Consider the following 19,678-nt stretch of genomic DNA (forward strand, 5'->3'; position numbering starts at 1 on the left):
GCGTATCACTTCTAGACTCAAACGTCATCCATAGCTCCGGCGGGCTCTTCGCCCCCGGATTCGTAGCTCCCGGCCGAGCTCAATTCGTCTTCAGACTCGGTGTCTTCGCCTGCGTCATCGACGGCTTCCTTGCTGGCGTACTTGGCGACGTAGTCTTGAGGCCGATGACAGTCAACAGACATTCCAAAACATTAATCTCCATGAGTCAGGTGAGCTTACCTTTGACCTTCGCTTCGTATCCCTTGGGCTCACGCATCATCAGAGCGGCCGCCTCGCCATTCAGTGGATCCGAAGGGTTGGGGTAGCGCAGTAGCTGTGGCAGAAAGACTTCGAAGATATTGATCATGTCGTACATGGGCGACCAGGTCTGATTGATCACATCCAAGCAAACGGATCCGGAGCTTGAGAAGTAAGTCGCCGGTCAGTCTTGCATTCCGTGCTTATTCAAGAACATCTCCAACTTTTGCTGGCAAGACTCACAGCTCGTCAATGTTTGGGTGGAAGATTCGATTCACAAAGCCGATGCTGGGACTTTTGTAGGGGTACGTGTCGGGCAACTCGACGTGAATTTTCCAGTGGCCGCCGGCAAAGGGAGCTAGATCTTGGTTAGAGTAATGGATATACAGATTGAATATACTGGACCTGTCTCCGAAGTGTGAGATATTGGAGACGTACTCTCTTCGGGGCCTTTGAACCGGACGTAGAATTCTTGCCTGCTGAAGTATCAGTACAGCGCATTTATGCAAGACTCGAGAGGCGGTTGAAATCCATACACTGCAACCAAATTAGTCCGTGGCCTCGGCCAATACATTTCCTTTCCAAAGCAGACTCACTGTTGTCATTGACGAGAGTTACCTCGTAGTCACTCATCAACCTGTTGCACATCAGCTTCTTATCATGATAACCATGTCGGGTGGCGGTCGGGCAGAGTGACTCTGCGCGGGGCAACACGAGCGGCGGCGAACGTACATCCTGGATCCAAGTTAGCAATGACATGTCACCGAGACCTATTTCACAACAGTGAGAGGATTGATATGGTTGAGGATCGTACTTCATCACCTAGATTTTGCAAAAGAGATTCCGAGTTAGCATTTGCGGGGAACACGTGAGGCTTATCATGACACTCGTGCAGGAGGCAAGCTCACATCAGTCTCGATTCTGCGCTTTGGGCTGCTCATTATGACGATTTGAGTGATAGTCTCTCCCTCAAGAATAATTGAAGTTGTTGAGCGGGGCAGAGGTAAACAGGTCAAAGTGGTCAGGTCGAGAAGCTCAAGTATTGCGGTCACGGAGCGGGCGGGGATAGTCGTCGTGTAACGACTCCAAACGGGCGGAGCGGGGAAGCACCGAGGGGAAGCGACCAAGTCAAGCTGGGCCGATGGAGTCAAGAATTGATAAGGTCAGAGGCTAGGCAGAGTGCAGATTGAGAGTCGAGTAGTCAATATGCAGCGCGTGAGAACGGTTGAAATAAAGTTCGAGTCGAGGGAACGAATGTCGAGGATGAGGGGTTCAAATGATAGCCGGATGCACGATTCATGCCTTGATGCCTCAATATCATATGGGCCGCTGCGGTGCCCGGTGACCCGATGAGTCAGCTCCGAGGAATGCGGCGCCGGGCATTGAAAGCAGCAGAACCACGTGCTGTGCTAATCTACCCTCTTGTAAGTAGTAAGAGTAAGGAGTGATTTGGCTCCTGACATGGAGAAAAGCTCTTCACCGGTGTTGGATACAGGAAGGATACAGAATGATTATTATCCGGTGTAGACTTTGATACTATAATATGCATAGGAGCTTCGAGGTAATAGGTAGGAGGCACTATCTTAGTCTCTTTTTCTACAGAGTACAGACCGGTCCGCTGGATACTATTCATATCGAGTTTGAGTATATTGTGTACCCTGCCGGAGCATTCAGCAGCTACTGGGTAGTGTGTTCTTGTACTCACTTTCAGTGAGGCATAGAGTTTCCAGTCAGTTTCGCAAGTGATGGACAATGCATTCTGCAGTCCATTCCGATATCTACTTTCCAACCGCTTCCGCGTTGGAAGGCCGTCTGGATACTATTTCAGAGCTTTCAAGATGAAACCGGCTTACTAACATACACCTCATCCCTGCTCAGTGCCCACTGCTCAGTAGCTAAATTAGAGCCAATACACTTGTGATAAGGTACTGGGCTATTAAGTGGAGGTACTACTAGTAGCTTGAATGCCTTCTCATGTGAAGTTAAGTTAATCCTAGAGTGCCTTGGAGTAGGGTTGTCATTGTCAAAGGTTGATGATTCATTGTCTAGAGGCATTGTGATTGTTGGGGCAATCAATTCATCCGTTAGGTATGATTCACAAATTTTGAAATGGCCCAGGCAGGCACTATAATCCTCCTATCGAAACATGATCATTGCCAATTTCTGCTGGAGCTCCATTTAATTGAGTATGATATCACCGTGTTGTACCTAATGTTGTGCTGTACATAGATACCCGGCAACCGGCGATAGTTAGGCTGAAAGGCGCCCGTCTTTATCCACGAATCTTGTTCGTTATCTACTCTTCTCAGTCTCTCCATCCCTCTCACCGTACTCATTCCGTACTCTTGAAACACTAGTTTAAGAATCAACTCTATAGATCAGTTCTTCATCAAGTCTTTAATCTCGGGTACTCATCATGGCGCCCTCTCTGCCAACTTCGCGCGAATCGTCCACGAGTCAACAAGCAGATCCCAGCTCAAGCACCCTGAGCCATCGTCCCAGTCCGGTGCGTCCATCTACCTCACCAAGATCAACATCAAGTCCCAGAGGAGATACCCCGATTCCCGATGATGAACATGGTGCGAACTTACCCATGAACATGACCGCGTCGGTCATGCTCACTGGTCTGCCCCGCGATGCCCACCAGGCCCTGGCCGACGTGGAGGCAATCGATGCTGGAAAAGGTAAGATGATAGGCACTGAAACCACCGTTTCAAGTTTGTACTATTCTTCCCTGCTATACCTCCATGTTTTCCGGGAACCCGTCCGACCTTCGCTGTCGCATAGCATGTTCTGATCGGTCGTCCTAATGAGTTTGCCATTGCAGTGACTGTTCGCTTCCAGCCTCTGCCGTCAGCACCGATCCTCAAGAACCGGGTCTTCAAGATCAGTGCATCTCAAAAGTTTGAAACGGTGGTCAGATTCCTTCGCAAGAAGCTGGACTGTAAAGATACCGACTCGGTCTTTTGCTACGTGAACAGCGTCTTCGCGCCCGGACTTGATGAAGGCGTGGGCGGACTGTGGCGAGTGAGTCCTTCTGAAAGCACGGTCAATCTAATGACGGGCGACTATCTCGCCTAGTTCTTGTTCGGACCCAAGCTTACATCTCCCCTCAGTGTTTCAAAACAGACGATCAATTGATTGTTGCGTACTCTATGACACCAGCCTTTGGCTGAACTGAGAACGAACATACTCATGGGCTATATACAGATGGGCCACGAGGCGCATTTCTGATGGTGGGAATATGGCTAAGTGGCGACATGCACGGGGAGGGAAAGAAGGGCAAAAAACGACAGGGTATCATTCGCGACCAGTCCGTAACCTCTCATATGTCTGATCAACGGTCTCCTGGAATTTTGAGAGTTCTTCTTTTGTGATGGGGTAGGTGTATTCCGGTGAGGGGAATTGGCGACTCTTCACCTCTTCACGATACTGCTGCATGCCTCGAGTCGCCTCACTCCACACATCGGCATATCTCTTGACAAACTTGGGCAGGAAGCGACCTGGGGGAAGTTACCGGTCATGTCAACTTGGACGAGAACCTGCCCCGAGCAGCCATTCCCAGCTCCAATGCCAATGGTGGGAATCTGCAGCTTCGAGGTGATAAGGGTCGCCACCTCGGGCGGCATAGCCTCCAGAACAAGCATAAACGCTCCCGCCTCTTGCAGAGCCAACGCGTCTTTGAGCAGCTGCACTGCACCGGCAGAAGTTTTTCCTTGGACTCGGAACCCACCCAGGGCATTTTGCCTTTGTGGAGTGAGACCGATGTGACCGACCACAGGAATTCCTGCCTGGGTAATACGCTTGACCGTGGGAGCCAATTCTTCGCCTCCCTCAATCTTGACGCCATGCACGCGACCCTCCTTGATGAATCGCAAGGATGATTGTACAGCCTGCTCAGGGCTGACCTCATACGAGCCCATTGGAAGATCTCCGATCTGCGCCAATCGTCAGCCAATCCTAAAGATCGAGAACCCCTTTTCTAACGAAGAATATATGGAGAACATACAAGGAAGGCGGCCTTTGCTCCACGAGCCACGCTTCTACAATGTAATAGCATTTCCTCCATGATGACTTCGGTGGTGTTTTCCAATCCCATGGCCACCATACCCAGACTGTCCCCCACCAGCACCATATCCATGCCCGATTCGTCTGCAGCCCGGGCACTTGGGAAGTCATGAGCGGTAATCATAGCGATGGGTTCGCCTTTTCTGTAAAGATTGCGCAGCGTCACCATGGTGACCTTTTTGCGTGCGTTGGGTGCATTGGTGACTGGTTCAGGCGAATGGTATGAGCTGTGTCGACTCTGGATACGGGGCACGAGCGTTGAGCGCATATAGCACGGCAGGGTGATGGCTGAACGATTGACAGGAGCGCGGTATGTAGTCGTGCGAAGGGTTGTCAGCGCTGTCGACATCGTCCGCGCGAGTGGGCGCAAGTTCGCCGTCTGCGCGGCCATTGTGCGAGGTGCCTCTCAGTGGGAGTGCGGTCACTTCAGGCTCGAAAGATCAAGCTGATTTCGAGTTCGTATTGTGTGGGGGACGCAAACTTATGGCACCGACCTGTTTGTGAAAGAAGATGGGTTGAAAGGCAATGAGATTTCAGGGCGGGAGAACTTTCTTCGCAATGCCGCGGTAGTAATGACCTCACCCGAATGTGCCGATCAAGTCACCAAGCAACTGACAGAAGACAAGAGGCTAAAGTTGCGCTCTTGAAGCGATTGCGATCAAAGGATCTTATGAAGACATTCGATAAATTGCGCAAAGGGAATAATCGTTCTCTAGAAAAAGTTATCTCCGCCCGTCCGGAGTTACGTGCTGCGTTATGCGGCGTAGACGGCAGCATCAAAAAAGGCGGAGTTGAAGATTTTTCGGACATGTCACAAGCTTCGGTAAGTTACTGCCAAAGCATTATTTTTCTATGCGCCACTCGGCTTCTAACGGTAATTGAAGAATCTTGAGTATCAATGACTAATCTACATCTGAAGCGGATATTCTTGATGGACTATCATGAAGCTGTACAGGACCGAGCCAGCTGAGACCAGCGAACGGCCGGCAGTGTGCCAAGCTAAGGTAAAGAGATCGGGAGGTTTCCCCGCATGATTTCGAGAGCAGATTGGTGAGGTTAATGGAAGCTTGAAAGACTGTCAAGCAACAAATGATAAACTCAGCAAACATCGTCACCGAATGGAAATGGACTGGCAACTTTCTTGCTCTTCCAACTCTTCATTCCTCCCAGCTTATACCTTGGATCACCACTGTGCCCCTGGTAAGGCAATGGAGGGAGCGTCGCATATACGCGGCAAATGCCTGACCGCCCTGTATGGACAATGGCAATAGATTGACCGCCTGATTGTTCCCCGCCTGCGCGGCAACGAAACGATGCCGAGGCTGTTACTGTATTCGGACTAGAGCGGGGCCACCTTTGAATAGCTTCCCAGCCGCATGCTATATTTTACTGCGTATCCGTGAAGAAATCGAAGCTATGGCATTCGGACGAAGGGATGCTCCAGAACTCTATACGAGACATCCACATGAAATTCGTCTTCATCTTGAGACTGGTCTTACTCTGGTGAGGTGTGACTGACGACTGACGACGGGCATGTGGGAAGAGACTAAATCGAATTGAGACCGATAGTCCGCGTCTCTCATACTTCCATCCCGGCTTCCAGTACGTCAATTACCTTGGATTGAAAGTCCATCGCCAGACCTGGCCCATCTTTCTCGCGGAAATCACCGGCCAGGCAAGTCAGCACGGCCTTTGTATATCCAACGCCCATCTCCTTGGGCAATCCTTGCCCCGCCAGCGCCACCAGATCCGCAGCGACCTTGTGTCGGTTCGGTAGCTTTCCATTCTTACGTGCATCGTTGATCTTTGCTTCCATCAGGCGGGATAAGGTCGCCCACAACCCAATCTCCAACAGCACCACGCCCAGTGCATAGAGATCGTGCAGTCGATTGAACTGGTGGGAAGGTCGCCCTTGTCGGTCAGGATGACGGTATAGGTTGGGTTCAACCTCAAAATCAGGGCGCAACTCTGTCCCTTTTTCAACCGCTCGCGCGTAGCCCCAGTCGCCGAGATAGGAGACAATTCGATTTGCAGCATTCGCCGAGGCTTTACGCTGCTCTTCCAGGCCTGTGGTGCTCACTCCTGTGGATGTCTCGAGGAAAAGTAGAATTCCTCTACTCCATATGTTCTTGTGAACCCATGCCGACGCATGAAGATTCGAGACAGTCAGAGCGAGACTGCGAGCCATGCTGAATCGATCGTTCAGGGCTGGCTTCCTGAGTGGTCTCGAATTTTTGTCCTTGTCGACAGCATTGATGAACCCGTGCAGAGTCGTGAGAGAGGTACCGTCACCAGGCTCGCCTGCGGGCAATCTGTAGAGGAACACACTTCGCTCTTCTGCCGGTTGATCCATGAAGCCCAGACATTCCAAAGCATAGATCTTGGGCTGGTCGAGTGACTCGGTGGATGTACTGGTGAAGGTGGTGCTCTGCAGCAGCCAGGCTAGATCGCGAAGAGGTTTTTTGAGCTCCTCGATTTCATCAGCGTCAAGATCGTCATCTTTCAGTCTAATCTCATACTCGTGGTACTCAATCACGACTTTCATAGTCTCGGATCTGTCCAGAGACCAATTTCCTAGTTTGAAGCCTCCGGCTGCTTGTCCCACTTCGACCAGACTTCCGGTCAGACTGCGATAGTCTGCTGGAGCTTTGGCCTCGACGAGTCCTCGTCGCTTCACCACGGCCTCCAAACCACTGCTCTTCAGGCCTTGCTGATCGGTTTCGGCCAGCTTCGCCAGCGTTTCTTGCGACATGTGCTGCATTATATTACGCAACTGATCGGACCATTTGGTATAGGTTTCTAGTATCCGTTGGAGCTTCTTCTTGTCAAAGAGCGACCAGTCGTAAGCCTTCAGCTTCAGCAGCTTAGTCTTACTCTTGGCGCGCTCCAAGAGCGACTCTTGTAGTTTGACCTGCTCGCGTTCAAGCGTGACCTCCTCGTTCGCAATGCCGTACTTGATCGCGACAATCTCATACTCGGCCAATGTTTTTCGCATCTGCTCGAGAAGACCATTCACCGACTCGGCAATGAAAGAATCCAACTTCTCTGACAGTAAAGGATGGAAGAATATGCGCCTGCAGAAAAGAAGCGAAGAGATCTCCAGATTCAGCTTCAGACGGATTTCCGCCCGGTCATCGTCAAAGGACTTGATGTCAGAGACGACCCCCTGAATAAAGACTGCAACTTGGTAGATCTGAGTGATCGCCGACGAAGCAGTTCCGTAGAAGTCCATCTTGCGCTTTCGGGGACCTCTCGAAAACTTCTTCGCTTATGCTGAACCTGCACTGGCAAGGGATCGCCAAGAGAGTAATCACAGAGATGAATGTGAAAGATCGCCAGCTGGCGGGGAGCCCAGTATACTTGAGCCCCTCTCCCACGCCCGTACCTTTGCGTCACGCAAGCCGTCAGCGCTAACGCTAAAAGAGCCTTGATATCGATGCGTTGTTTGCAAACATTGGTTCGGGGCGTTCAGCCCTGAACGCCCCAGTGAAGCTTTTGTGACGGCAAATACGAGAATCCGCGCACGCGAACCCCTCGTGCTTTGCTCGATTGCATGACCTGGCTGGAGCTGCAATTCTTCCTTCGCCCACTTGTATCGCTCGTGTTCATCGTCCAGAGCGAGCTTGAACAATGGCTGAAGAGTACGAGGATATCCTCGACTCTATTGAAGATGATAACGACTATTATTCTGGGCTAGACGATGATCTCTCGCCGCCCTCACCAGCCGTCTCAGAGCCCGCCAGTGCGGACCACCTCGACTCCGACTTCTCCAAAATCGATATCTCGTCTGAAGGTTCGTCATGGGTCGATCCTCTTGAATCTGCCATTACGGCCACGCGCAATGGGTCAGCGTCAGTCCTGAGCACTCTATCTCAGTTTACCACGATTCTATCACGGACCGGTATACACGGCCCTCGTCTCTTGAAGGCAGGGAATCTCGATGCACAAGCTACCAAGATAGGGTCTGGAGGCCAGTTCGTCGTCTTCAAGGATCCAATCTTTGAGGGTCAAGTCATCAAACGTGTCAGGGTCCCACTTTCAAGTAAAGGACCGGATCGATTCGCAGCAAGCATTGAATATCGTCAGCAACTAAAGACGCTGGAGTTGGAGATTTTGTCTCTCTGCAATCCTTTGCTTCGATCGCACCCGAACATCACAAGCCTGTTAGCATGGGGTTTTGACTTCCCCTCAACTGACCTGGCGGTCCCGGTACTGTTCATGGAAGCCGCAATCTTGCCCTTGGATGACTTCCTCAAGGCAGAGCCGCGTCCCTTTGAAGTCAGATATCAATTCGCCCTGGATATTGCAAATGGACTAGAGGCTCTGCATCACCTGAGAATCGTTCATGGAGATGTGAAACCGGAGAATGTCCTCGTATTCGCCGGTCGCACTGAAAAAGTGCCGTTCTGCGCGAAATTAAGTGACTTTGGTGTCTGCCTTGACTTGGAGGCCTCGGACGGTCATGCAACTGCGGCTGATTATCGCGGGACAGATGCCTGGCGGGCACCTGAGCTGAACAATGACACAGTCGGCCAATTCGGGCATTTCTCACCCGGGCTGCTGTTCAAGTTCGATGCCTACAGCTTTGGTCTGGTGCTTTTATCGTTGTTCACCAGCCAGGGCCAAGCTCTTCACTTTGGGAAGTCCCATCAAGATGTATCAGGGAAGGTCTCTGCTCTACTGAGAGACCAGCAGGATATCACATCCGATACTCGTCTGGAATTAGGCAAAAGCATCAGAAACCTACTTGCTGAGGATCCTCGAGAACGAAGATTGCCGTCTGCAAGTATGCTGAAAATTGACAGTCCTGCATATGCCTCATGGTAAGCGCATTTCCTCCATCTCTCGACTTGTTCTCCGTAGCTTATAGCAGGTCCTCTATTCACACGACTACAGGCTCGCCGCCACTCAATCAAATACTGTCAATAATCACGTCGGCATCATCGATCCCATCTACAACAAAGGACCTCTATTCTGGTACAGACTTGACCACAGTATCCGCACCGAGCTGGAGGTTCAAAATCGCATTGGCAAAGAAAACGATGGTCCACCTTTTGGAGGAGACGTCCTTCTGGGAATTGCGCAGACCATCACCGGCGAGAAGCCATCCTATCTCGACCGCATGTTGACATACCTAGAGGACGCCGCAACGGCCAAATACTCCCCAGCTAGGGCAATTTATGCCCAGATCATGGCATCACACCGTCGCACTCCCGGGTTTTGCCAAGTAGAGATGGACAAGTGGGCCCTGCAAGCAGTGTCAGAGGGATACCTCTTTGTCGATACTGCGCCTTATGGAAAGGACAGGTGTGAGCTCGCAAAAGAAAGTTTCAGACATCACGGTGGATTCTGTTCGGATCCATTCTTACTCAAGAAAGACGTCAAAGCTGCCATGAATGGAGACTTGGCCACAGCATGGATCTCGAAAAATGGTGCTGTGGTTGACCGAATCGGTAACACACTACTACATGCTGCTGCTGCATTTGGGGAAGTTCGTGTAATCAAAGACCTTTTGGACTCTCAACAGGTCCACCCAAATTCAGAAAATGATAACGGCGAGACGCCGCTGTACAAGGCGTTTCAGGCTGGACATGCCGAAGCAATTGAACTTTTGCTCCAGCGTGGAGCTGATGCAGGCACGAAGACCCGACAGAAAGCTACACCGCTTCATTGGCTATTCATGATCCCTGAACAGGCAATCGACAAGATTGCGAGATTGATGGCCCAAGGTGGAGCAGACGTCAATGCACTTATTGAGCCAGTTGTGAAAGCGAATAGCGGTGGGTTTCAGGAGAAGATTCAGATATTTCATTAGTAAGTTGGTTATCTTTTCGTCGCTCTTCTCCAGAACAACAGAAGCTTATTTCGCAGCCCCTTTGAACTTCCACATGGTGCGCCGCTCCATTGGGCATGCTTTTTCAGAAATCAATCGGCAATGGACACATTGCTCTCTTTGGGGGCGGATGTCAATGCTTTCTACCATGCAGGTGACGCGTCGTCTACACCTTTATCTTTGATGGCGTATTTCGGCGAGACCAAAATCGTCAAATACTTAGTATCACATGGAGCTGATGGCACTTTGCTTGACTCCATGGGACGCAACGCCCTGCATGCAATTTCAAAGTACTTCCCAGATCGACATGGCTACCTCCCACGTCATTGGCATTACTGGATCCGTCACGGAACTTGGGAGCATCATGAGAAGGACATGATAGATCTTGTTCAAGCTCTGATTCAGTCTGGTGCAGATCTGAATGCAAAAGACAAAGGATACCCATCATTGACTCCAATAGCTGCTGCCGCCGAACTAGGAGTTTGGAATGGAGGCGCCATCAGTGCATTGTTAAATGCTGGTGCTGATCTTGAATCGTCGTTGCTTTCTGCTGGCGATACGGTACTGCATACATGGGCTTCCATTGTAGGGCCGCGACTGGATTATCCCGAGTCATACCTATCGACCCTCGAGAGAATCGTCGCAGCGACGCCCAATATTGATATTGCAAACAAGTTTGATGAAGATGCTCCACTACATCTGCTGACCACGACATACCATGAGGAGGCCGAATTTGAAGCAGCATTCGAAATCATGTCAGCACACCACAAGCGCCCAAATATCAATGCAAAGAATCATCTTGGACAGACTCCGCTCGCCATTGCACTTGAAACTGCGTGGGATCCAGCCCGCCGTGGCCTCTTCTTACTCGACAAGGGTGCTGATCCGTGTGCCCTTCACGTCCGAGATCGAGATATCTTCCATTCAATGGCGAATAATGCTGTTCTCACTGACCAAGCAACCTGCGATTTGATCCGCAAGTTTCTCAACCATCTCGATCTCAATATTGAGAATGCATACAAGCAGCATTATCTCACGAATCCCAAGAGCCACGAAAGCTTAATTGCAGCCGCAAGTCGCGGCAAGCCTTCAACAGTAAAACTTCTACTCTCTTTAGGACTCCTCGAACACCTCAACGAGGTCGAAAATTCCAAGTCTCCCCCCTGGACAGCACTTGATCATGCTCTTCACGCTGCAGAACTCAGCCGTCGTGCACACATCCAGAAACTAGCTTCTTACAGAGCTGGCCCGTCTCGCCAAAGAGCACTGGAAGCACATCTTGTCTATGAACCCAATCAAGGGCCACCAGCTCGTGCAGCTGAAGCCTACAAACTCTTTCCTGAAGTCATTCAGATTCTTCGCGCCGCGGACGCGCTGAGAACTTGTGAGATTCAGGGCCTCTCCAGCGGTGATTACATCCAGCAGCCTCGAGAATTCGATGGAAATGAATTGAGTCACTATAAGTTCACACCGGACACACAACCAAATAGGGAGATGTGGCAGGTCTTGTACGATGAAGCAAAATATGAGAGTCGTGGATGGCTGGACAAATTGAAGGTTGGGATCTTTGGTATCAAGAAGTGAAGGCTGGCAGGATTTGCAGGCCTCGGGTAGGCACTTGTCTCGTAAACAAAGATGCAGAGGCTTGTGTCTGAGAATACTAAGTTCTTCTTGTTTCTAAAAGGAAGGGTAAAGCTGAACTGATCTACCAGAGGTGTCTTAATAAGAGACTACTTTTCTCAACTCTGGCGGCACTTGAAAGTACAGCGTGTCGGCAGGAAGACCCCATTCCTCGGCCTGCTCACAATCTCGTCATATTCTGATGGCATCAGTATAGCCTGTCTTCAATTCGCTTACAAATGGAGTGAGAAGATTAGAATAAAAGAAAGAATATTTAAGCTATATGCTGAGTTGACCGGGTCGCATTTAAACCTAAATGAAGCTTAGAAGGCACAGTGGTACAGTACAAACACCCTTTCCATTGCGAACGCCGGGTATAATATGCCCACCTCAAATGGTGTAACAAAGAGTCGCCAACCACCAGTGAGAGATACCACAAAGCCCAGAATGTGGAGTGAATAAGGACAGGCTTGCAGCTACTACCGGGTAGGCACGCGATGAAATCTGCAGAGCAGCATGACAAGCCACAATTAGGCCCAGTTATCTGAACTCGAAGGTAAGGAACGAAGCCAACAAAGACCAGCGAAGGACCAAGAGTGTCAAGGCTAACCACTAGTCTGGACATTGTTGGGGCTTGAAAAAAGAAAATTTGCTGCAAGGCCGGAGGCTAGCAGGGATAGGAAAGACAAATGAGAAAGGAAAATGGGAAAGAATGTGGACAACATCCACAGCCTTCTTCATTCGCAGATGATTACAAATCGCAAACTTTGAAAGCCGGACGTCGATCCACTAAGCCTCTCCAATGCAGTGTTGCTCGATGGAAGGGCATCGTAAAGAAACAATGAAACTCCCCGTATGCAAATGTAGTGTGCCACGAATACGGTCGATCATGCAAGCCATGATTCGAAAACACTATGGGATGGAACATCGTAATGGATGAAAATCGAGATGTAGACATCATCGGAAGCGGACAAAATGCAGATAACAGGAGACTGGACATTTACTGAGAGGCAGAGTGTGGCATTGAAAGCGTCTGCTGAAGCTCAGTGGTCAGGACCGTGTTGGCACGGATAGTTCAAGACTCCCAGTCCCACTCATCTTTAGGTCGTTGAATATCAAACAAGAGAGCGTCAAGATCGTTCCAGTTAGAAGAATTTTGCGCAAATCGCCGGTGTTTTCGTGTCATGGTATGCTATATCTCAATCAGTATGTGAGAGATCACGAGCGTCAAGACAATCAAATGGACGAACCTCTTCGAAATCGTCGAACTTATCCCGGCAGTTCTCACAATAGCCAGGTTTGGGATCTCTCTTCCGTTCAACCTTTTGAGGAGCGACAACGTCATCTCGTCGCCGCTTCATGCTGGTTGCATCTCCTTGGGTGGTAGTCTCCCCAATGCTCACTTTTTTGACATCCGCTTGCTTGCAGAATGAGCCGGATCCATGATTGGGACGTTGAGGCGCAGCCATAGGTCCAGGCACGATGCTACCAGTCCCCTTTTCCAAAACCTTTCGCTTCAAACCATGCACTTCCTTGCTGAGTCCAGCCTTGGCGCCGGGGGCAGCGGCAGTGGATGAGATCATCTGCGAGCGGATTGCGGAAGTCACGTTGGATGGCTGCACACCAGATGCGGCGGGTTCGCGGCCGCTGTAGAATGGACCCGTGCGAGGAAAATGGGGCGGAATAAGGCTCTCGGAGCTCTTTCGCTCATTGATGTCTTCTAAACTTGGCTTTGCAAAGACCTCTTTTTTGATAGGAGGCTCTTCAGCCTTGGATACATCGCCAACTAGCTTCTTATCAGTGGGCCGCTGGGTCTGGGCATTCGCCTTGACACTCTTCGAGACTTTGGTCTTCAATCCCTCCGCAGTTTGCAGCGCTATCTTCTTCTCCTTCTGGGCTTGGCGTAGCCGCTGTCTGTCGTATTCCTTTCGGCTTGGTGGCTCGTCAATGAAGGGACATTTGCCCAAAGGCGCACTCCGGAACTGTGGCCATGCGCCGTCTTGCCGTCTGTTGACTCTCGCGTACTCTCTCACCATGACCGGTTTGGTCTTCTCGTTCATATCGTGGATGTAGATGAAAGGACCCTTGAACACAACCATCTCCATAGAGGCGAAAGGATCACGATCGGACGGACCATTGAGTAGTTCCTGTCGAAGGACGCGAGAAAGATCATTTTCTCCCTTTCCATGAGTGGTGCTGGCACCGACCTGTTTGCTTCGAGACACGTTTTCACTTTGTCCGCCAATGTCGTTGTCATTGATCGTGGTGATCATCCGTTGCAACTTTTCCAGTGCCCAAATCTTCATTCCCATCTGTCGGGCTCTCTGCAACACATCCATGCTTCCCTGATCCCGACGCCCCTCGATCTTCAACGAGACTTGCAAATGACCGTCTCCATTCTTTTCGAGTAGAGAGGGGTTGACGGTTTGCGTGTGATCTCCAGAAGCTCCATTGGTCTCGTTGCTAGTGTCTTCTGCTGGATTATTGGTATGCGCGGCCTCGGGAGGAATCGAACGAGCAGTCACAACATGGGTGACTAGTCTAGAAAAGAACTTTTCCTCGCACTGTTGTAAAAAGTCAGAAGAGCCTCAGCAATGTACGCTTTGTGATGAGCCCCTGAACCGTCGAGGAGTGAAACCAGAATCCACGTCAACAAGCACGTTTGAATGGGAAAACCACGTACCGCTCCAAGTGCCACAACTTGCCGTGAGAATTTGCAACGGACGTCCTCCGGGATACTGTCGAAATAGAACACAAACTGAGGAAAGGCCTTGCGGTAGTGTCGCTGCCACTGTCGAATTGTGTCGATGGTATCGGCCGCCGGTCTGTCATTCTTAGTCTTCGGTTGAGTCACTCTCTCTTTCTCTCGGGCGGCCACAAGTTTTTTTTCAAAGGCACTCGGGTTTGCATTGTTGCTTCGACGCGCAAACAGCTTCGACTCGGGTCCTTGGGGGACAACGAGGCGATTTCGGTCCTGCTCTACCGCGTCCATGACGTGTTTCTTGGGTGGAGGTTGACCGAAAGGTATGTCGACCTGTCCAGATCTAGCTCGTTTAGCTGGGACGAGCCCAGTCCGATGGGGGGAATTGGTTGCATTCGGCACGTTAGCGAGCGGGCGGCGAGTCGACATGTTCATGGATGTTCGAGGCGACGGCGGCACAAACACTGCAGCCATTTGTAGCTATCTGAGCCACGGCAGACGCGTCGAGAGATTGAATCCTGAAAGTCCTTGAGGAGCAATGGTACAAGAGGGGTACTCGTTGTCGAGCACGCGACGTGCCACACGTCTTGCAGGACTGGGATGAGGTCACAGAAGGATCATGATCAGACAAATAAAGCACTTGAGGGACAGATGAGAAAGAAAAGACCAGACAAGAAAAGAAACGAATGCCCGATCCACCAGAGCAGAAAGGACGACAGAGACTTGGACAGGGAGTAGTGAGCGTCGGAGAGGGGAAGTAGTATGTAGGTCAATCGGGTCGTTCACGTCACGGAAGGAAAAGGCCCAGGGAATCCGTTCGAAAAGGCAAAGTCGTGCGGGTGTGGAGCCCCCCTCGAGTTTGTTTTGACTGGCGTATGCCGGACAACCACCGCGTAAAGCATGAACCATCAAAACAGCCAATGTTTCATGAACTGCCTACGAATGAGCATTCTTTTCTTTGCTATTTGGATATTGGATGGGAGTTCCAGTCTTCGCTGATCTGAACTGAGCGTATGAAATACAAAGTGGAGCTCTGAGATGCTCGCGCAGTCCGATGCACGATTCATCCGTACCGCGAACGCCACTGTTTACTCCAACCTCCTCGACCAGCCACCGACCAGCCAACTAACAAGGCGGCGGCCAGCCACCCCCTTTCAAGGGAGGGAATTGAAGCTTTTGTAAGTGAGATGAACGGCTTGAATTATACAGCTTGTCTGGGGGTATACATTTTTACTGCTAGTTATACAGATAGGGTAAATCCTTCTATGGACGCAGAGCCTCAATGTCCGCAACCTAAACCATACGCGAGAGGTCAGAAATCAGATCATCAACGCGTACTAGAGATGACATTCTGGGATGAACTTACTTCCTTGACGGCCTCAGGTGTGAGGACAATTGGGTGATCATCACCTACACAAACGCTGTCTTCGATACGAATACCAATGCCACGGAAGTGTGATGGCCAACGCTCATCATCGGGCACGTAGATGCCACTGAGTTCAATTAGCTCGCCTCTCATCGCTCATGTCGCAGTGAATGGGGAGAGCCTGACTTACGGTTCAATAGTAATGCAATTGCCTGCTTTGAGGTCATATCCTCGAGAGTAGCTCGGGCAATCGTGCACATCCAGACCGATGTAATGGCCGAGGTGGTGGGGGAAGAGAATTCCCATCGCCTGGGTAAGTTCAGCAAATCTTCATTGTACCGTGCGGTGTGAGACTCCTTACATCTCCGGAGACATCGAATCCAAGTTGTTTCAACTGATCTTTCAGTCCGTTCTCGGCGACACCGTGCAGCTTGTCCAGAGAGAGGCCAGAACTCTCCCGGCAGAGGGCCAGGCAGCTCCGATGCACATTGAGGACAGCATTGTAAAGATCACGTTGAGGATCCGTGAATTTGCCGTTTACTGGCCACGTGCGTGTGATGTCGGAGATGTAATTCCCATGTTCCTGTGAAATGCATAAGTCGATAGTCCTACAGGATCCTGAATTGAGGGAATCCTTACACCTCCACCGTCAACCAGAACCAAATCGCCATCTCTAATAATCATGTCAGCTAGTACTTGTCAGCATGTTTTCCAGTGCTTACCGAAGGATATCGTCATTTCGTGTGTAGTGGATGCTTAGTGCGTGCTGCGGTCGTTAGTTCAGAGCATTGGGAGTTTGGACAGGATTCGGCTTGCTTACCTTTCCACCTGCGACTACGGGAACAAAGGCGTTTCCATCACAGCCATTGGCTTTGAATTGATACTCCAGGTAGGAACAGAGATCCTTCTCAGTCTCAAATGTCTTTCGCATCGAGTCTGTGAAAGCTCGGCCTGATGACTGGCCGAGTAGACGCATGTGCACCACCTCATTTTCGCTCTTGCAAACCCGCATTTCGGTCAGCAGGGGCCTCAATGGGCGTACCCGCCGATGCTCAACAATCTTCTTGAGCTTTTCGGACGCAACGGTAGGGCCGTAGAGGTATCGGTGCAACGATGATCGTGAACCATCCAAAGCAGGAATGTCAGAGTAGACTTCTGTAGCCCCAGCAATGATCTTGGGTAGAATATCCGCTATTTTTTCGATGTTCCCTGTCTTATCCCCAGTAGAGTGTCAGTGGGTGTGCTGTGAATAAGCCACAGCTCCTTCTAAGCGTACCTCATCTGCGTTAAACACATCCACTGCAGCTTGGGTGCCGGACCGGGAACCTTCCCATAACTCTGCCTTCGGATCCTTCTCACGCACATACAGATGGAAGATGTGGTTGTCGCCAGATCCATCATTTGCGATGACGGCTAATGCATTCGGCTCGTTGAAACCTGCTCATCGCCACGAAACGTTAGTCTGCGTCTGTTCGGCCCCGAGCAAACACAGTCTTGTCACGGTGGGCTTGCTGGATCGGATGCCTGTGCGGTACGCCCTTACCGGTCAAATAGTAAAAGTTCGTCTCTTGTCTGTATTCATGGAAGATCCCCGGTGCCCGATATTTGACCTCGGATGCTGCGAGTACGGCGACGGCGCCCTTGGGAAGCTTGTTGGCCAGACGGGATCGACGCTGCGCATATTCGACGGCGGTGATTCCGGGGGTCACTACACAGTCATTGTTCAGTCTAAGGTATTTCAAGCCACCTTTGGCGCTTTACCGGCTGCCGTATGCCACGTACATTCACCGGGACTGAGAAGATGGGGATGCGTTTCGTGCAACGGCTGACCGAATTGAAGCTCTGCGGCGGCCACGGAGGTCGCGTACGCCCGTCGGACATTTTGGTTACTGTGAGCAGGAAATTGGCGGGCTGGCCGAAGACTGAGACGCACAGGGGTGCGGAGCTGGCGGGCGCAATGCCTTGCAAGCCATTTGCATCCTGCCATGCTTGACCAAAATGGAGCCGAGGCGACGGTGACGGTGGACTCAACTGACTGATTGGGCGTTATCGGGAAACCATACAAGCATGCGCAAGGCTGACGGTCGGCGATTCTGTCGGCGGTGAAGGCCAATCACCTGGGCGGTTACGTTCTAGGTAGTTTCTAACTTTCTACCAACTATATTACACAAAGAGAAGATTGAAGAGAGTAGATGAACGGCTGCTCAAGACCTGGCGTTCATATCAAAAATGGTGGAGGACAGACTGATGAGGCATCGAAAGCCTTTGAGATCATTCGTTCAGATTGATCTGACTGCATCCGATGATCATGAATCCGCATGGACGGAGCCACAATTACCACCGTGAGGTCGAGGATATCCCACCAGCCTGTGGCACTGACTCATTTCACACTCCAGATCCATTGAGTCCTAAGTCACTTTAGGTCTAAGCTTTTACATCTTACATTCAGCTACTCTCCGCGTGATTCATAACTTGTGATTCGTATCCAATGGTATCTCGTTCATGACGAGGATACCTAGCAGCCAGCTAGTAAGGACTAAGGACAGGTGTGGATCAAGTAAGCTTCTCGTTCGAATACCACCTACAGAGTACTGAGGGTGAGTATTGAGGGTAGTAGGGCCAGAGTACAGACATCCACCCACATGGACGACGGACGAGAAACCGCAAAAGTATAAAGAGGGCCCAAAGTCCTCGTCAATTCTGATTCTCAATGCAACTACAGGCATCCTTGACTTGACAGATCCTGACTCTGCATCAAGGCAGACCGAAGCAAGTTCCATCATGGGTCGAACACTGGCTTATCCCAAGCGGATTTCCAATACCGCCAACCGCTACAAGCATCGGGGTCAGTACACTAGCCACTCTATAGTAGTGCGATCTATCACTCCTAGCACTGTAGATGGCCAACTCGAACTGACCATGTGATACAGCGACCTATGACTTGGGACCGATTCACTCAATTATCAATGATTCCCAAGTGCTTCATGTATCATTCAATCCAGGACCCGAAGATCCCTTTCCTGCCATCCTTCCCATGATCGGGCAAATGGGATCGTATGAGTATCCTTCGGCAGACATGAATGAGCCTTTGGACTGCTATCTTCATGGATACGTGAGCTCGCGCATCATGAACTTGGCTCGCAGCTCCGATGGCCAAGGCTTGCCCATCTGTGTGGCGGCCACCAAAGTCGACGGTCTGGTCTTGTCGCTCACTCCGAACTCACACAGTTACAACTATCGCTCCGCCATTCTCCATGGATACGCCCATCTGGTGACCGACGAGGAGGAGAAATTGTGGGCCATGAAGCTCATCACCAACTCTGTGCTTGCTAATCGCTGGGACAACACGCGTGTGCCTCCAGATCGTGCAGAAATGCAGTCGACCGTGATCTTGAAGGTCAAGGTCGTGGATGGCAGCGGCAAGATACGTGATGGAGGCGTCTCAGACGAGCGAAAGGACTCGAGCAGCGAAGAGATCACAGGTCGCATCTGGACGGGTGTGGTTCCCGTCTGGGAGACTTTTGGCCAGCCTGTCCCCTCTGGTGAGGGCAAAGTCGGCGAGGTACCCAGTCACATCACCTCGTACATAGAGTTGAAGAATGCGCAGAATCGAGCACAGGCAGAGGCGGCCGTCAAAGTGACGCTACCCGGAGAAGAGCAGCACTGAGCGGGATCGTTGACTCCAGCCCCATGCATGTATTTATCTAGTCTGCAGAGCTATTTGGATATACTTTGAATGCTCCATGGTGTCAATCCGCTTTTTTCAGTAGTAGATCAGCTCCGTCAGGACAAAGGTCTGTGAATATTGAATTGTCAACATCTTGTGTGCGGGAGGCTGCCGTGGTTTCCATGT

General features: G+C 50.9%; 8 protein-coding genes across 8 annotated transcripts; 3 read left to right on the top strand and 5 right to left on the bottom strand.

Moving 5' to 3' along the window:
• Positions 1-17: 17 nt before the first annotated feature.
• On the bottom strand, positions 18-1,178 carry N7539_001056 (E2 ubiquitin-conjugating protein UBC8; the record flags this gene model as incomplete). The annotated part of the gene is made up of 6 exons (XM_056930660.1): positions 18-154; positions 220-401; positions 481-595; positions 676-708; positions 834-972; positions 1,146-1,178. The coding sequence occupies 6 exons, from the start codon at positions 1,176-1,178 to the stop codon at positions 18-20; spliced, it is 639 nt and encodes a 212-aa protein (XP_056794953.1).
• A 1,475-nt stretch (positions 1,179-2,653) lies between these two features.
• N7539_001057 (ubiquitin-like protein ATG12) lies at positions 2,654-3,318 on the top strand (the record flags this gene model as incomplete). Its single annotated transcript, XM_056930661.1, has 2 exons — positions 2,654-2,921; positions 3,065-3,318. The coding sequence occupies 2 exons, from the start codon at positions 2,654-2,656 to the stop codon at positions 3,316-3,318; spliced, it is 522 nt and encodes a 173-aa protein (XP_056794954.1).
• A 219-nt stretch (positions 3,319-3,537) lies between these two features.
• Positions 3,538-4,696, bottom strand: N7539_001058 (3-methyl-2-oxobutanoate hydroxymethyltransferase ECM31; the record flags this gene model as incomplete). The annotated part of the gene is given in 3 exon segments (XM_056930662.1): positions 3,538-3,723; positions 3,741-4,175; positions 4,247-4,696. 3 exon segments carry the CDS (start codon positions 4,694-4,696, stop codon positions 3,538-3,540), a joined length of 1,071 nt encoding a protein of 356 aa, XP_056794955.1.
• Positions 4,697-5,884: 1,188 nt separating this feature from the next.
• On the bottom strand, positions 5,885-7,537 carry N7539_001059 (uncharacterized protein; the record flags this gene model as incomplete). The annotated part of the gene is made up of 1 exon (XM_056930663.1): positions 5,885-7,537. One exon carries the CDS (start codon positions 7,535-7,537, stop codon positions 5,885-5,887), a length of 1,653 nt encoding a protein of 550 aa, XP_056794956.1.
• A 398-nt stretch (positions 7,538-7,935) lies between these two features.
• N7539_001060 (uncharacterized protein) lies at positions 7,936-11,722 on the top strand (the record flags this gene model as incomplete). The annotated part of the gene is made up of 3 exons (XM_056930664.1): positions 7,936-9,128; positions 9,202-10,119; positions 10,177-11,722. 3 exons carry the CDS (start codon positions 7,936-7,938, stop codon positions 11,720-11,722), a joined length of 3,657 nt encoding a protein of 1,218 aa, XP_056794957.1.
• Positions 11,723-12,833: 1,111 nt separating this feature from the next.
• Positions 12,834-14,933, bottom strand: N7539_001061 (protein serine/threonine kinase activating protein nimO; the record flags this gene model as incomplete). The annotated part of the gene is made up of 3 exons (XM_056930665.1): positions 12,834-12,950; positions 13,009-14,322; positions 14,442-14,933. The coding sequence occupies 3 exons, from the start codon at positions 14,931-14,933 to the stop codon at positions 12,834-12,836; spliced, it is 1,923 nt and encodes a 640-aa protein (XP_056794958.1).
• A 789-nt stretch (positions 14,934-15,722) lies between these two features.
• N7539_001062 (aminopeptidase P family protein) lies at positions 15,723-17,812 on the bottom strand (the record flags this gene model as incomplete). Its single annotated transcript, XM_056930666.1, has 10 exons — positions 15,723-15,752; positions 15,826-15,952; positions 16,016-16,134; positions 16,187-16,408; positions 16,465-16,498; positions 16,548-16,591; positions 16,646-17,038; positions 17,102-17,262; positions 17,369-17,533; positions 17,608-17,812. 10 exons carry the CDS (start codon positions 17,810-17,812, stop codon positions 15,723-15,725), a joined length of 1,500 nt encoding a protein of 499 aa, XP_056794959.1.
• A 794-nt stretch (positions 17,813-18,606) lies between these two features.
• On the top strand, positions 18,607-19,492 carry N7539_001063 (pyridoxamine 5'-phosphate oxidase family protein; the record flags this gene model as incomplete). The annotated part of the gene is made up of 2 exons (XM_056930667.1): positions 18,607-18,670; positions 18,756-19,492. 2 exons carry the CDS (start codon positions 18,607-18,609, stop codon positions 19,490-19,492), a joined length of 801 nt encoding a protein of 266 aa, XP_056794960.1.
• Between the last annotated feature and the right edge of the window lie 186 nt (positions 19,493-19,678).

The sequence above is a fragment of the Penicillium diatomitis genome (assembly GCF_028827545.1).
Source record: "Penicillium diatomitis strain IBT 30728 chromosome Unknown utg000001l_segment0_segment0, whole genome shotgun sequence".
Lineage (NCBI taxonomy): Eukaryota > Fungi > Ascomycota > Eurotiomycetes > Eurotiales > Aspergillaceae > Penicillium > Penicillium diatomitis.